The sequence below is a fragment of the Eublepharis macularius genome, chromosome 14, assembly GCF_028583425.1.
Source record: "Eublepharis macularius isolate TG4126 chromosome 14, MPM_Emac_v1.0, whole genome shotgun sequence".
Classification (NCBI taxonomy): domain Eukaryota; kingdom Metazoa; phylum Chordata; class Lepidosauria; order Squamata; family Eublepharidae; genus Eublepharis; species Eublepharis macularius.
In genome coordinates this window covers 65,057,155-65,071,726 of record NC_072803.1, presented here as the reverse complement: position 1 = coordinate 65,071,726, position 14,572 = coordinate 65,057,155, and the positions used below count along the sequence as shown (strand labels likewise).

Genomic DNA, 14,572 nt, shown 5'->3' with positions numbered 1-14,572 from the left:
CCCAGCCTCCCTGCCTTGGCTGATTGCTGAAGGCATGTCCAGCTGCAGTCCCCTGGCTAGCAGCCCGGCCTCCCTGGCTGAGCTGATGGCTGAAGGTGGGTCCAGCTGTGGCTCCTTGGCTGGTTGCCCAGGGCTTCCTGCAGAGTGCCTCCAATAGCCCCACCTGGAGTGGCTTGGCTTTTGGCAACTCCTGGGCCAGGCTACTATTTTCTAGCTGGGGCGTGGCTTTGGGTTGTTGGGGCTGCTGCTGCTTCTCCTCCTCAGGTAAGGTCTTTGGGTGGGTGACTGCTGAGCTTCCAATCCCTCTGCCCTTGCCCCCTTCCGCCTTGCCTAGCCCCCTTTCCCTCCCTAGGGGAGTGGGACTCGCTGGCCTCTCTCTGTCTCCCCCAGCCTCCTGAGGCCCTGGGCTTTTGCCCCTTGCCCCTGGCACCGGCAGGTTCTGGCTCCATTTGCCTGTGGGAGGGGTTGACCTGCTGTCCCCCAGCTGCCCCCTCTGCCTGCCAGTCAGACCGGTTGACCTGCTGTCAGCTGGCTGACCAGTTGACCTGCTGTCAGCTGGCTGACCAGTTGACCTGCTGTCTGCTGGCTGCCCCCTCTGTTTGCCCATCAGCCCGGCTGACCTGCTGTTCCCTCCTACCAAGTCTGGGGGCTGGGACCCAGACCCCGGACACCCCCCCCAACTTAGCTTTGAGTTGTGGGGGTCAGGGTCAGATTCAAACATGCGGGACATGAAGTCCGCATCCACATGCTGCGCCCCCTTGCGGTACTTGATGGTGAACCGGAAGGGGAGGAGGGAGAGGTACCACCGCAGCACACGGGGGTTGTGCGCCTTCATGCGGTGGAGCCACTGCAGGGGTGCATGGTCCGTTAGTAGGACAAAGGGATTATTGGCCAGGTAGTATTGCAGGGCCCCCACTGCCCACTTGACCGCTAGGGCCTCCCGCTCCACTGTTGCATAGCGCCTCTCTGCGGGCTGCAGCTTCCGACTCAGGAAGAGGATGGGGACGTCGGTTCCGTCACGTTCCTGAGTCAGGACTGCCCCAAGGCCGGTGTCAGAAGCGTCTGTGGCCAGCGTAAAGGGTCGGTCAAAGTCCGGGTTCCACAGGGCTGTGGTATTAGAGAGGGCTGACCGCAGGTCCTTGAAAGCTGCTTCTAGTGCTGGGGTCCACCGGACTTGGTTGGGCAGCCCCTTCTTTAAGCAGTCTGTCAGGGGGGCGGCTCGGGAGGCAAAGTGGGGGATGAACCGCCCGTAATACCCCAGTAGTCCCAGGAAACGTCGGACCTGCTTCTTGGTCCGGGGCTGGGGGGCATCAGCTATCGAGGCCACCTTGTCTGGTGGTGGGCGAACTCGGCCTCCCCCGACCACAAAGCCCAGGTACTGGAGTTCCTGGAACCCCAGGTGGCTCTTCTTTGGGTTAGCCCGTAGTCCGGCTCGCTGGAGGGCCCTCATGACAGCTTCCAAGTGTTGGAGGTGGGTGGGCCAGTCCGGGCTGAAGATGATGATGTCATCTATGTACGCCATTGCATACGCCCGGCACTCTCCCAGCACTTGGTCCACCAGCCGCTGAAACGTGGCAGCTGCCCCGTGTAGACCAAACGGCATCTTCTTGAACTGGAAGAGGCCTCGTGGGGTGGCAAAGGCCGTCTTCTCCCGGTCTGCTGGCCGCACGGGCACTTGCCAGTAGCCCTTCGTCAAGTCTAGGGCCGACAGGTAGCGGGCGGACCCTAGGTGGTCTACCAACACATCTGCTCGGGGCATGGGGTATGCATCGAACTGGGCCACCTTATTCAGTTCGCGATAGTCGATGCAGAATCGGGTGGTCCCATCCGGCTTGGGCACCAAGACTATCGGGCTCCTCCAAGCGCTTCGCGAGGGCTCGATTACCCCAAGCCTGAGCATCTCGTCGGTCTCTTTCTCCACTGCCTCCCACCGCTTCCTGGGGATGGGGCGCCAGGTAGCCCGGGCTGTCTGCCCCGGGCCCGTTGGAATGGCATGTTGGATCAGGCTCGTGCTGCCCGGCCTGCGGGAGAAGACCCCGGGAATCCGAGCCCAGAGGTCTTGTAGCTGGGCCCTCTGAGCTGGGTCGAGCAGAGGGTCCACCTTGGGCTCCTCGAACTCCGGGGCATCAGTGGTCCAAGGCAGCACACTGTCAGGGAGCTCTAGCGGGTCCTCAGCCACACCACACTCCTCTTTTGGGCGCTCGTGCCACTGCTTTAGGAGGTTCACATGCAGGGTCTTCCGCCGACGCCGGCCGACCCCACACTGGACTTCGTAGGTGGTGGGACCCAGCACCCTTCGAATCTGGTAGGGACCCCTCCAAGGGTCCCCTTCCTCTCTTGGGAACACCGAGTGGTGCACGAGGACCTTCTCTCCAGCCTGGAAAGTCCTCATCCGCGCACCCCGGTCATAGGCGGCCTTTTGCTTTGACTGGGTGCGAGTCAGTCTGCAATTTGCCTCCGCTTGGGACTGTTGCACCCGGTCACGGAGCCGGCTCACGTACTCCTGTATGGGGGGTGCGGGGTTGCTGGCCCGGGGCCCCCAGCGTTCCGTCAGCCGGGAGAGCATCCCCCTTGGCTTGCGCCCATATAGCAGCTCGAATGGGCTGAAGCCGGTGGAGGCCTGCGTGGTCTCCCGGAGGGCGAACATGAGCGGGTCGATGTACAAGTCCCACTGGTGAGGCTTGTCCCGCGTCATCTTCTTCAGGGCCTCCTTGACGGTCTGGTTCAGCCGCTCTGCCAACCCATCTGTTTGAGGGTGGTAAGCCGAGGTGAACACCTGCCGGATCCCCAAATTCTGGCAGAGCTGGCGCATGGCGGTGGCACGGAACGGGCCCCCCCGATCCGTCAAAATTTCGTCTGGCAGCCCCACCATTGCGAAAAACTTGGACAGGGCCCGTACCATCCCCGGGGTCTGCATGGTCTTCAGCGGGATGACCTCGGGGAACCGTGTGGCATAGTCCACAATCACCAGGGCAAAGCGATGGCCTCGGGGTGTGCGTGGCAGCGGTCCGATGAAGTCCATTGCGATGCGTTGGAAGGGCGTCTCCATGACGGGCAGCGGGGAGAGGGGGGCCTTCGGCGGGCGGCGGGCTGCCACCCGCTGGCAGGTGGGACATGAGCGGCAGTGGGCCTTCACGTCTGCATTCACGGAGGGCCAGAAGAATTGCTCAAGAACCTTCCTCAGGGTCTTGTGGTGCCCCAGGTGCCCGGCCCAAGCGTGCTCATGGGCCGTGCGGAGGACTTCCGCCCGATAGGCTGCTGGCACAAGTAGTTGGCGGACCTCCCCCTGGCCATTTGGGGCACGAGCTATGCAAACCCAAACCCCTCCTTGCTTCTCGATGCGAGGGAGTCGTTGGGACCTCCGTTCATCCCGCACTTGCTCCTCCTCACGAGCGGCTGTCTCTCGCAAGCGCTGCAAGGACTCATCCGCCCCTTGGGCATCACGGAATGGGCGGTCTGCCAGGGTTCCAGCTGGGCCTCCAGTCCATGGTTCTGCCCCTGGTCTGGTGGAGGGACCCTCTCCCGGGTCGTTGGCTTCCTCCACTTGCAGAGCGGTGGCAACTTGTGGGTCTGTCAATTCCCCTGCCGCCTTCAGCCGAGACCCGGCGATCCCTGGGGTGTCTCTTCCCAATTTCTCCGCTGCCTGCTGGAGGAGCCTGAAGAACCCCGGGGCATCTCTTCCCAGCAGTATTGGTACGGGTAGGTGAGCTAACTGGGCAACTTCCATTTGGTGGCGGACCCCTAGGTACTCTATCGTGATTAGGGCCGTAGGGTACGGCTGGGTGCGGCCCATCACATCCGTCACTGGGATCCAGCGGTACACTGGGGTGGCAGCTGGGAGGAGCTGGGGCCGAATTGCTGAGACTGCACTCCCAGAGTCCAACAGGGCTTGTAGGATCAGCCGGCCTATCTTCACGGTGGCGCATAGACTCTGCACCTGCTTGCCAGGCGGTGGGTTATTTTCCCAAACGAGGGCGCAAACCCTTGGCAAGGCCTCAGTGAGTGTGCCGGCTTGCATCTGCAGCTCCGCTGTCTGTGCTAGTTCCACTGGAGCGGCTGGGTAGGCTGCCTCCAGCTTTCCCCACATCCTATCCTGGCGTTCCTCCAGCCACGGTCCGAGCTCCGCTGGGGCGGCGGCCTTGGGAGGCCGCCCCTTGACTGGTGCCTGCGTCGGAACGTCTCTCCCCGTACGGGCCACCAACTTGTCAGGGCTTGCCGTCGCTGCCGCTGGGCGTGGCACTGGGCGGTCTGCTCCTGACATCACAGGGGGGCCAGGGAATCTGCAGGACCCTGCTCTGTGGAAGGAGGGGCGGTATACCTCACCCAGACTCCCTCTCAGTCCACTCTCTGGCCTGCTCAACCTGGCCTGCTTACCCTCTGCGCCCTCCTTCATCTTCTCCTTCCAGGACTCTCCTCCAAGCCTCCACCCTTGCATCTTACTGCTCTCACTCCACATCATCACTCCTCACTCACACCCACCACCACAGGGCTCTTCCCAGCCAGCTTTTATAGGGCTTCCTCCTACTGCCCCACCCCTCTTCCAGCCTGGCCTTTGGCTGCACCAAGCAGTTGCAGCTGGGGTAGCTGATCTGGCCCCACTGACCAGCACCAGCTGTGCCTTGTTCTCTGGCTGCCCAGCCTCCCTGCCTTGGCTGATTGCTGAAGGCATGTCCAGCTGCAGTCCCCTGGCTAGCAGCCCGGCCTCCCTGGCTGAGCTGATGGCTGAAGGTGGGTCCAGCTGTGGCTCCTTGGCTGGTTGCCCAGGGCTTCCTGCAGAGTGCCTCCAATAGCCCCACCTGGAGTGGCTTGGCTTTTGGCAACTCCTGGGCCAGGCTACTATTTTCTAGCTGGGGCGTGGCTTTGGGTTGTTGGGGCTGCTGCTGCTTCTCCTCCTCAGGTAAGGTCTTTGGGTGGGTGACTGCTGAGCTTCCAATCCCTCTGCCCTTGCCCCCTTCCGCCTTGCCTAGCCCCCTTTCCCTCCCTAGGGGAGTGGGACTCGCTGGCCTCTCTCTGTCTCCCCCAGCCTCCTGAGGCCCTGGGCTTTTGCCCCTTGCCCCTGGCACCGGCAGGTTCTGGCTCCATTTGCCTGTGGGAGGGGTTGACCTGCTGTCCCCCAGCTGCCCCCTCTGCCTGCCAGTCAGACCGGTTGACCTGCTGTCAGCTGGCTGACCAGTTGACCTGCTGTCAGCTGGCTGACCAGTTGACCTGCTGTCTGCTGGCTGCCCCCTCTGTTTGCCCATCAGCCCGGCTGACCTGCTGTTCCCTCCTACCAAGTCTGGGGGCTGGGACCCAGACCCTGGACACTGCGCACCCCGCGTAAACTGGGTGTCAAACATCTACGGTGTGAAGAGTTCTTCTCCAAATTTAATTTCACACTGAAACACCTTCCTGGCAAATCTAACTTCCTGGCAGATGCCCTTTCATGCATGCCCCAACATGACCGTCAGAGAGAGGAAGTAATAGACACCATATTTTCGCCAGCCCAATTGCGGGGGGGCAGTGACCACCCGGAGCCAAGCTAAACAATTAAAGCAGAATTCTCCATCCACGAACTGGGAGGAAAGACTCAAAGAGGAGCGGAGAAAGAAGGGGATGCCCTACCCAAAGACAAACTACAGTGGGGAGAAGTGGGGGGCTGGTGTCAACAGGGAAAATTGTATGTTCCAGCCACTTTAAGGGGGGAGGTGTTGAAACAATGTCATGATTCTAAATTAGCTGGCCACTTTGGGTATTTAAAAACATTGCATCTGGTACAGAGACAATTTTGGTGGCCAAATATGATAAAAGACCTTTCTCAGTATGTATCCACTTGCCAAGAGTGTTCGATGGAGAAGAGCAGACTGGGCAAACCGCTGAGTCTTCTGCAACTTTGGAGGCCCCCCTCCTGCCCATGGGCTGTGGTCTCTATGGACTTTATTACTGACCTCCCCACCTCAAAGGGGAAAACTGTAATCTTAGTGATGGTTGATTTGTTTTCTAAACAAGCTCATTTCATTCCATGCTCCAAAATTCCAACCACAAAGAAACTAGCCACCCTCTTTATGCAACACATGGTCAGACTGCACTCATTTCTGGATAAGGTAATTTCCGATAGGGGAGTCCGGTTCGTTGCCAACTTCTGGCGGGAGCTACTGCAAGTAGCAGGGATTGAACAAGGCATTAGCTCTGCTCATCATCCCGAGACTGACGGGCAAACCAAAAGGGTTAATCTAGTGCTGGAACAGTTCTTACGATGCTACATAAATTACCAGCAAGACAACTGGGCCGATTTCCTAATTTTTGCAGAGTATTGTTATAATAATTTGGTACATAGCTCCACTGGGGCCTCCCCCTTCATGATAGCCCATGGATATGAGGGCACAGCAGTGCCATTTCTGAAAACCCCAGGTACCCAAAACCAGAGGATCTGGGAGAATGGTGGTCCAACTTAACAACTCAATGGGGGCTAATTAAAAAGACACTGGAAAAAGCCAAAGAGGATTTTAAAAATACACAGACACAAAAAGGTGTATCACGTGGAAGCTACTAGTGGGAGATTATGTGTACATCTCCACTAAACATCTCAAAGGGCTGCAACCAGTAAAAAATGGGAGTGGAAATTCTTAGGTCGATTTCAGGTCAAGAAAATAATCAATGAGGTGATGGTAGAGGTAAATTTACCCAAGAACTTAAAAAATGTCCACCCAGTATTTTGTTTCAGCCTCCTGAAGAAAGCTCCCCAACCTGATAAGTAGCATCCAGACCGCAGAGTTCCCTGCCCCCTCGTAGCGGACAGACACCTACATCATGAAGTGAAAGAAATCCTGGACTCAAAATGGAAACAGGGTGAACTGTTCTATTTAATTCACTGCGTGCGTTTTGATGAAAGTCAAAGGGAATGAGTAAAAGCGTCAGATGTAAATCCCCCAAATCTTGTAAACAAATTTCACAAGGCTTACCGTAACAAACCGGGGCCAATATAAGGGGGGGGAGACCTTCCTGGGGAGGGCAATATGTCATATATGCCTGTCTGCATATCTGCCATGAATGTATTCTGTGTTATGTACTGGTCCTCTGAGGGTATGAGAAGTTTCTTATTGACGTTCTCACAGAAAACACTGAGGAGGCAGCCAGAGACCTGGTAAAGTGAAACCCCCAGAAGAAGAAGGGGGCGGGGCTTGAGCAGTATGTTGGTATGCCAACTGGATAACATATCACCACGTCAGCTGAGCTGACATCCATTCGCCCTTGATTGGGCTCGAAAACGCACAAAGAGATGCAGATCCGAGTGAAAACTCCCTTGTCATAATTAAAACAAAAATGACAATGATCTTCTGAAGTGTAAGGAATGCATTAGATGTCTCTTGTGTCCTGAATTGTGGGTTTTGCAAAAAATACAGGCAGGGTCATCTCTTGAATAAATCAAAAGAGAACAAGAAACCTAGTAGGAAATGGTTGTCTGGGCAGAGGACAGCGCCACGGTTCCTGAGATTATGCCAGATTCAGCCCCAAAGGCTGGTTCAGTCCTAGGCACTGAAGAGTCACATGCGCTCCTAACTATAGTAATATCACGAAAAAGATCACTCACAATGGCAGAAAACTCCAACGTGCAAGTAGTTAAGGATTTGGAAGATGCCAACATAAGGCTTGACTGAACCAAGGATAGGGACCACTGAGGGACCAACAGTGACCTTGGAAAATAAAGCTTGAGCATCCCTTTGAGGAACTGGCAGGAAGAGGACGAGAGGGCACAGGCTTGCCATTAATCTGAACATGAACAGAGTCGAAGGTAGATAGGTGAACCTGACTAGTCAGGGTAGCAAAAAACCTCTGAGTTCAGGATGTATAGATACTCAATATATAAAGAATAAAAGACAACTCTCAGTCGCAGTGCTCCTACTCTACATCTACTCTGAAAGAAAAATTTCCATTTGGAGTCAAAAACATCCAAGTGGAAAGTCCCACGTTCAGGAGTACTTGAATGAAGATCACCATAGAACGGATCAAGTGTATCACGCTGACAAGTGCATGAAAAACAAAAACACGAGGAAAGAGTGTTCCCAGTTAAATCATGCCCAGTGTCAGAGGAAGTGGCACATGTACTTTGGATCAAACAAATAACATAAGAACCCAAGTTGCCTGGGACAGAAGGGGATACAATTTGAAATGTCCCTTCCAATGGGTAAACGAGTCTGCATGCCAAGGAAAATAGATGGGATGCATAGAATAGACAACCTGTTCATATATGTAGAAACATGTCTTCAAGAGAGGGGATCACTGTCTGTTCTAGAACAACAGCACTCATGCCTTGGCATTAATGCTAGCTGTGAATTTGTTCACATGTGGAACTACCTGCTGCAGGAAAATTGGCTATAGGTTGATATTGTTTACAATACATTAATGAGTGGAACTCAAGATGGTACTCAACCCCTTTGGTCTGGTGTTGTCTGAGCCTGGGATGTAGACACTATGCATGGAAAATCCCATCAGGAATTGCCCAACTGCTGAAGACCCTAGCCTCTGCCCAAGGGTTAGTGATGCTGTGCGTTCCCACTTGGTGTGGTAACAATTGTCCTAGTTTTGTCCATTTGCGCTTGAGTATCTTTGCCTCAACACATATCTGTGGTGAAACAAGAGCATAACGTACGGCTTTGAATTCCATTACTGAAATATGTAATGTCTTTTCACTGTCAGACCATTCATTCCTACATTTGTCTTCGGATGGACAAATTTATGGATAGCAATATGTGAGGACTGACCTGAAAATCTTTCAGCAACCACTTCTGTAAATGTACATATTTAGCATGGTAAGGGGCAGTTGATACCTGTCTCGACAGTCTCTGTCTGCTCCAGACAAGTCACCCATCTAAGTCCTGCCCAGGAGCAGGATGACCCTGGTACTCATGGAGCCTAACGTTGCGCCCCTGTGGATAAAAAAACTCTGGGAAAGCCCCAGTTGACCTTTCCCTCAAAAACAACAACAACAACAACAACAACATTCGATTTATATACCGCCCTTCAGGACAACTTAATGCCCACTCAGAGCGGTTTACAAAGTGTTATTATTACCCCACAACAATCACCCTGTGAGGTGGGTGGGGCTGAGAGAGCTCCAGAGAACTGTGACTCACCCAAGGTCACCCAGCTGGCTTCATGTGGAGGAGTGGGGAATCAAACCCGGCTCTCCAGATTAGAGTCCCGTGCTCTTAACCACTACACCAAACCTTAGTCATCAATTAATTACAAAAGTGGTGCAGCAATGGACCAGATACGGTAGAAAAAAGAACAACCTAGGGTTGTAAGATGGACTAAGCTGGTTTCTTACAGTTGGTGAACACTCTGGACATTGTTAGGAAAAACAAAAGGGGAAGATCGGTGTATAGAATACCTTGCCTTGGTATTTGAATCACAACTAGTGCCGGCAAATGCCACTGTTAGAGATATGGGAATAATCGTTCCCCAAATTCAGGGCAGCAATCCAGCAATTAACTTTTAAGAGAGACAGTGAAGAGCAGAATGCACCCCTTCTATCCTTGATACTGTAAGTATAGCAAACTGTCTGGTATAGGCTAAAACATCCATCTTTTCATTATGTACTAGTAGAAACGTGGGGAAGAAGCCATAATTGGATTTCCCTGAAAGGCCACTTTGCCTTAAGGAACCAATTTTATTCCTCCGTTGATAATGAGGAAGTATTTGCAGGTGGTGCAGGTAATATATACAGAGTTTGTTGAATTCTAAGCCATGGCCATTGTCCATTATGGCTAAGAACCGAAAACAAACCACATTCAGTGCAATGATTTCAGTACTATGCAGAACCCTTCCTCCCGCCCAAGGTAATGGTGGTAAGCTGGAAGGATGTTGTAACACTGATCAGTTGTATTAGTGACCCCAAGAGAGTTCTTTCTACTGAAAAATCCTCTCCTCTATATGCAAAAGAAGGGGAAGTACCCCAAACGGGAGTCCTTATTCATGGGGACAAGGGGGGGGGGGTCCAGGAATCTAAGTCAGGGTAATGCCCCAAAATGTTATTTCTGCTCTACTCCTGGTGAGGTATATTCAGCATGTCTACCTGTGTTCATCTGCTATGCAGACAATGTTATAATTTCTGCTGTTAATAGTGTGACCATAGAGTTCCACACTGGTGAGATCAGTGATATAAAATGACTGGTTCCCCTTGATACATGGAAGGTAGCCGTTTATAATGGTTTAATATTTAGCAACATGCAGATTTTAAAACTGAGGCAGAATAGTTGCTTCATCCAGTCCATTAAGTTTTCTGCCCTCACCACGGGTGCAGGCATTGCACCCTGGTCAAGCATTAATTATGCCCTTATACAAACATTCCAGCCATTAGATGTCACTGGTAGTTCAGCAAGTTTCTGTGCATAGGAAGGCTATGACAGAAAAATTGAACCTGAGTAGGGGTTTATTCATCGCCCTCCAACCTAACAAACAGCAAGTCCAAGACTAGTCAGAGCAGTGCACAGTGATCCCCATAGAAGGAAATAGATCTCTGTTTCTTATTACTATCAGGTGACGGACCCTTCCTGGATCTTATCACATTAGCATGTCATGAGACAGAAGAGGATTTTGTTTGTTTGCCTTGACTGGAAATCAAACCTGGTTCAACTTCTTGGAAGGTAGCTATGCTTACCACTATCCTACCAACGGCTTACTCAAATAGGAGGGCATGGAGCCGACAGATGTTGACCCTGATCTCTTGGATCTGATGAGAAAAATGCTTGGATCTGATAGTGGTGATGGGCATCTAGGAGGGTCCTGTAGCAGAGCGCAGTACTAATCTCTGTCTGCAGCTCTCTCTCTCTCAGGTTGACTGAAGCCAACGCCTTCAACCTTAGCGCCTGCAGCTGATCATCAGCTCTGATGAGCTTTGCATCAGGGTGAGAGCAACTGTTTTTTTATTTTAAGGAAGCCTCGGTTCTGAGGAGGTCACAGATCCAAGGGAGGTCTTGAATCCTAAAGAGATATTGATTCCAAGGGGGTGTCTCGGATCCGAGGAAATTCTCAGATCCGAAGGAACTTGGCTCCGGGAAAGATCTTGGATCCGAAGGAAGTCTCAGATCCAAGGAAGGTCTTGGATCCGAAGGACCCCAGCTCTGAGAAAAATCTAGGATCTGAAGGATCTCCACTCTGAGAAAGGTCTCAGATCCAAAAGGTTTCAGAGCACGGTACTTTTCACCCTTGGCTCCTACCTCACTGATCCAGCCCAAGATGGGTACTCCTTTATGGCAGGCAACTCACTGCTGGAGTATCGAAAGGTCTCAGATCCAAAAGGTTTCAGAGCACGGTACTTTTCACCCTTGGCTCCTACCTCACTGATCAGGCAACTCACTGCTGGAGTATCGAAAGTTTTCAGATTTGAAAGAGGTTTCGGAGCACGGTACTTTTCACCCTTGGCTCCTACCTCACTGATCCAGCCCAAGACAGGCGCCCCATCATGGCAGGTGGCCTGCTGGAGTATTGGAACGTGGTGGATGCCCTTTAGCATCAGATGACTTAACTGTCTGGGGGGTCGGAACACGTTGGACTCCCGTTAATGGCAGATGACTTAACCACCTGGGGCCGAAGATTCCTGGAGACCCATTAGAGGCAGATGATTTCACTGCCTGAAGCTGTAGCCTGCTGGATTATTTATGCCTCAGAGCTGAGCAGACACTTCACTGCGGCAATTGACACAGCCACCAGAGGAACAGAACCTGTCAGAGTTATGCCTCAATGGAGGCCATCTTAGTATCCTATCTAGCGTCCCTCATAAAACAAAAGTCTCCGAGGTAATCTGAGGGGCGGCAGTTATGACATGCGAAAGTCAAACTAGCCAGTTCAAAATCTCCTCAAAACATACAAGACATAAGAATGAGTGAAGATATTCCAAAATTTATTCAGTTTCTCTTCAAAGGAAACATTTAATGTTAAAAATTGCGGAGCTCCTGCGATGTTCTTCCCATCATGGCAGCTAAGAGAACTGAGGGGAAGGGGGCTGCTCCTCCCACATGGTCATGTGACCGTTTAGGCAGGAAAACGGGCTGAGATGTAACTGGGGGGAAGCGGCCCGTTAGTGGAGCTTTATGGAAGTGATAAAAAAAACTTCTTTGGTTGGCAGGCCTGTGTGCGCGCAGGCCCAATGTACGGATGCACAGCAGAATGAAGATGAAAACCTTTTTCACAGTCAGAGTAGTTCAAAAGTGGAATCAGCTGCCTAGGGAGGTGGTGAGCTCCCCCTCACTGGCAGTTTTCAAGAAGAGGCTGGATGAATATTTGTCAGAGATGCTTTAGGTTGATCCTGCATTGGGCAGGGGGTTGGACTAGAAGGTCTGTATGGGCCCTTCCAACTCTGTGATTCTGTGAAAACGGCCATTAGACAGCTTTAAAATGGATTAGGCAACTTTTAACCATTAGCTGGAATAGCTGTGTGGAATTGCCCTATACAGAGGTAGCGCTCCTCTGAGTGACAGCTGCTCGGACCGAAACTTGAAAGAGGGCTCTTTCCCTCATACCAGTGCTTGACTCATCACTGTTGAAAACCAAAGTCTGAACCTTCGGGCTGCTGCAGCCTGGCACTTCTCAGGAAACAAGCTGGTATTTCATATCAGACGTGCCGATGCCTTCCACTCACCTTAATCCTAAATATCGGATTCTTCCACCCCTCCATCAGCAATGCCTTCCACCCCACACACCCAAGTGACTTACGGGTCCCCAGTCAGAGACGGTCCACTGCCGGTCACAAGGAGGCCCAGTGCAGTTCTTCTCAGCTGGTGGCCTGGGGTTAGCATCACACAGCCTCTCTTCTTCAGAACAGCGGATGTCTCTGGTCACAATGCTCCTCTCGCCACACTTGGCTGTGCACTGTGGGGGGGGGGTGTGGAAGGGGAAAAAGGCAGTGGGATCAAACTGCTAGCTTTCTTACATGGAAGAAGAAGAGCAGCGCAGAGCCAACCATGAAGTGCTCTGTAGTAGGTTCTCACACAAAAGCTTTCACAGAAGTTGGCTGTGGCTCATGAAAGCTCACCCCCTACCCCAAATTTTGTTAGTCTTACAGGTGCTACTGGGCTCTTGCTCTTTTCTACTGCTACAGACAGACTAACACAGCCACCCATCTTGACAGGAGTTCAATTTACTATCTCCAATTACTTCATTCACTGCCCTTTTTACTTCAGATGGTAGCATAAGCAAAAGAGACAGATTCCTGCTCCGAGGATGCTGACATCTGTGACTCTGTGTTGACGGCACCAGGAAAAGAAAAAGGGAAAGTCAGGAATAATGAGAGGTGATAAATGAAGACCTGAGGGAGAAGACAGTTCATTTTTATTTGTTAAAACAGCTTTATCCCACCTTTGTCTAGGGAACCAGGGCAGCTTTTATAGTGCCGACAAGCAAAGAATACAATAAATCCCAAATTAAATAACAGCATTCAGTACAACAGGCAAAAATCTACCAAGATACACCTTTTCTACAATTAAATACCCATCTGAACTGCTCCAGCCGAGTAACATTCCAAAGGGTCTCTGATATAAATCCAGAGGGGTGGCTGTGTTAGTCTGTTGTAGCAAACCAGCGGCCCCTTAACAACAGTTATTCCAGCATGAGCTTTCATGAGTCAGACCTCACTTCTTCAGATTCTACAACAAGGAAATGGTTTTACTCATTTTTATAAGGAAAACTAGGGAAGGGGAAGGGCAATGGCTAAGTTGGGGGCAGAGAGAGGCTTGGTGTGAATCCCATCATAAATTTTTCAGATGTGACCTTATAAAAATGTGGAAAATGGACTTCTATTTTAGTTCTGTTCTATAAGGTCAATTTCCTAAACAGTTCAGACGTCACATACAATCATTGTCTAGCTAAGTATGGGTAGCATGATCATCTGAACACCGGCCATTTTACTTACTATGGTTAGCTAGGGCCTGTCATACCAGGATCTAAAACCATGGTTTGAGATTGGTTTGTTAATCTGTCAGTGATTAATAATGTCTTCATAGGGAAGTTTTCCTTTGGTTTGAGTGCTAACTAGCAGCAGTTTTTCTCCAAGCTTCCTCATGTTTTTTTCCATTTTTGTCCTTCCAGTTTCTTCATCATTTCTTCATGCTTTCTCAAATCAGATCAAAATTGGTTTATGAAAGCAGGGAGGAAAACAAACAGGAAAACGCAGAAAGACAACAAATGGATATGAAGATTTCCCCTTGTATCTCTGCAGTGAATGGGTCTCAAGAATTACTTTAAAAAAAGAAAGAGAGAATGGCAAGAATTCATTTAACCTGATACATAGATCGTTATAACATTATAATGATATGATATTCAATTGCCAATTTAAATAAATCTGAAAAAAGAAACCTGGTGGTGTGGGAGGAGGGAATGCTGGGGGATTGGGGCAGGGACAATGCAGGAAAAACAGCCACGTGGAAGCCCAGTGGCCTGTATCAGGAGGAGTCCCGGCAGTAATGGGGAATCCACACAAGCCTGTCCCTGTGTGGGAAACACCTACGAAAGCAATCCTAAGCAAGTCTATTCATAATCCTGCTCAGGTCTATTCAATGTGGCTTCTTCCCACGGAAGTGTTTTTAGGATTGCACTGTCT

General features: G+C 51.5%; 1 protein-coding gene across 1 annotated transcript in view; it reads right to left on the bottom strand.

The window, feature by feature from the left end:
* Positions 1-14,572, bottom strand: part of ADAMTSL2 (ADAMTS like 2) — a 100,602-nt gene that overhangs the window by 34,946 nt on the left and 51,084 nt on the right. The window contains exon 17 of the mRNA XM_054997279.1: positions 12,691-12,846. Coding sequence (XP_054853254.1) covers positions 12,691-12,846 — 156 coding nt within the window. The remainder of the gene's footprint in view (positions 1-12,690; positions 12,847-14,572) is intronic.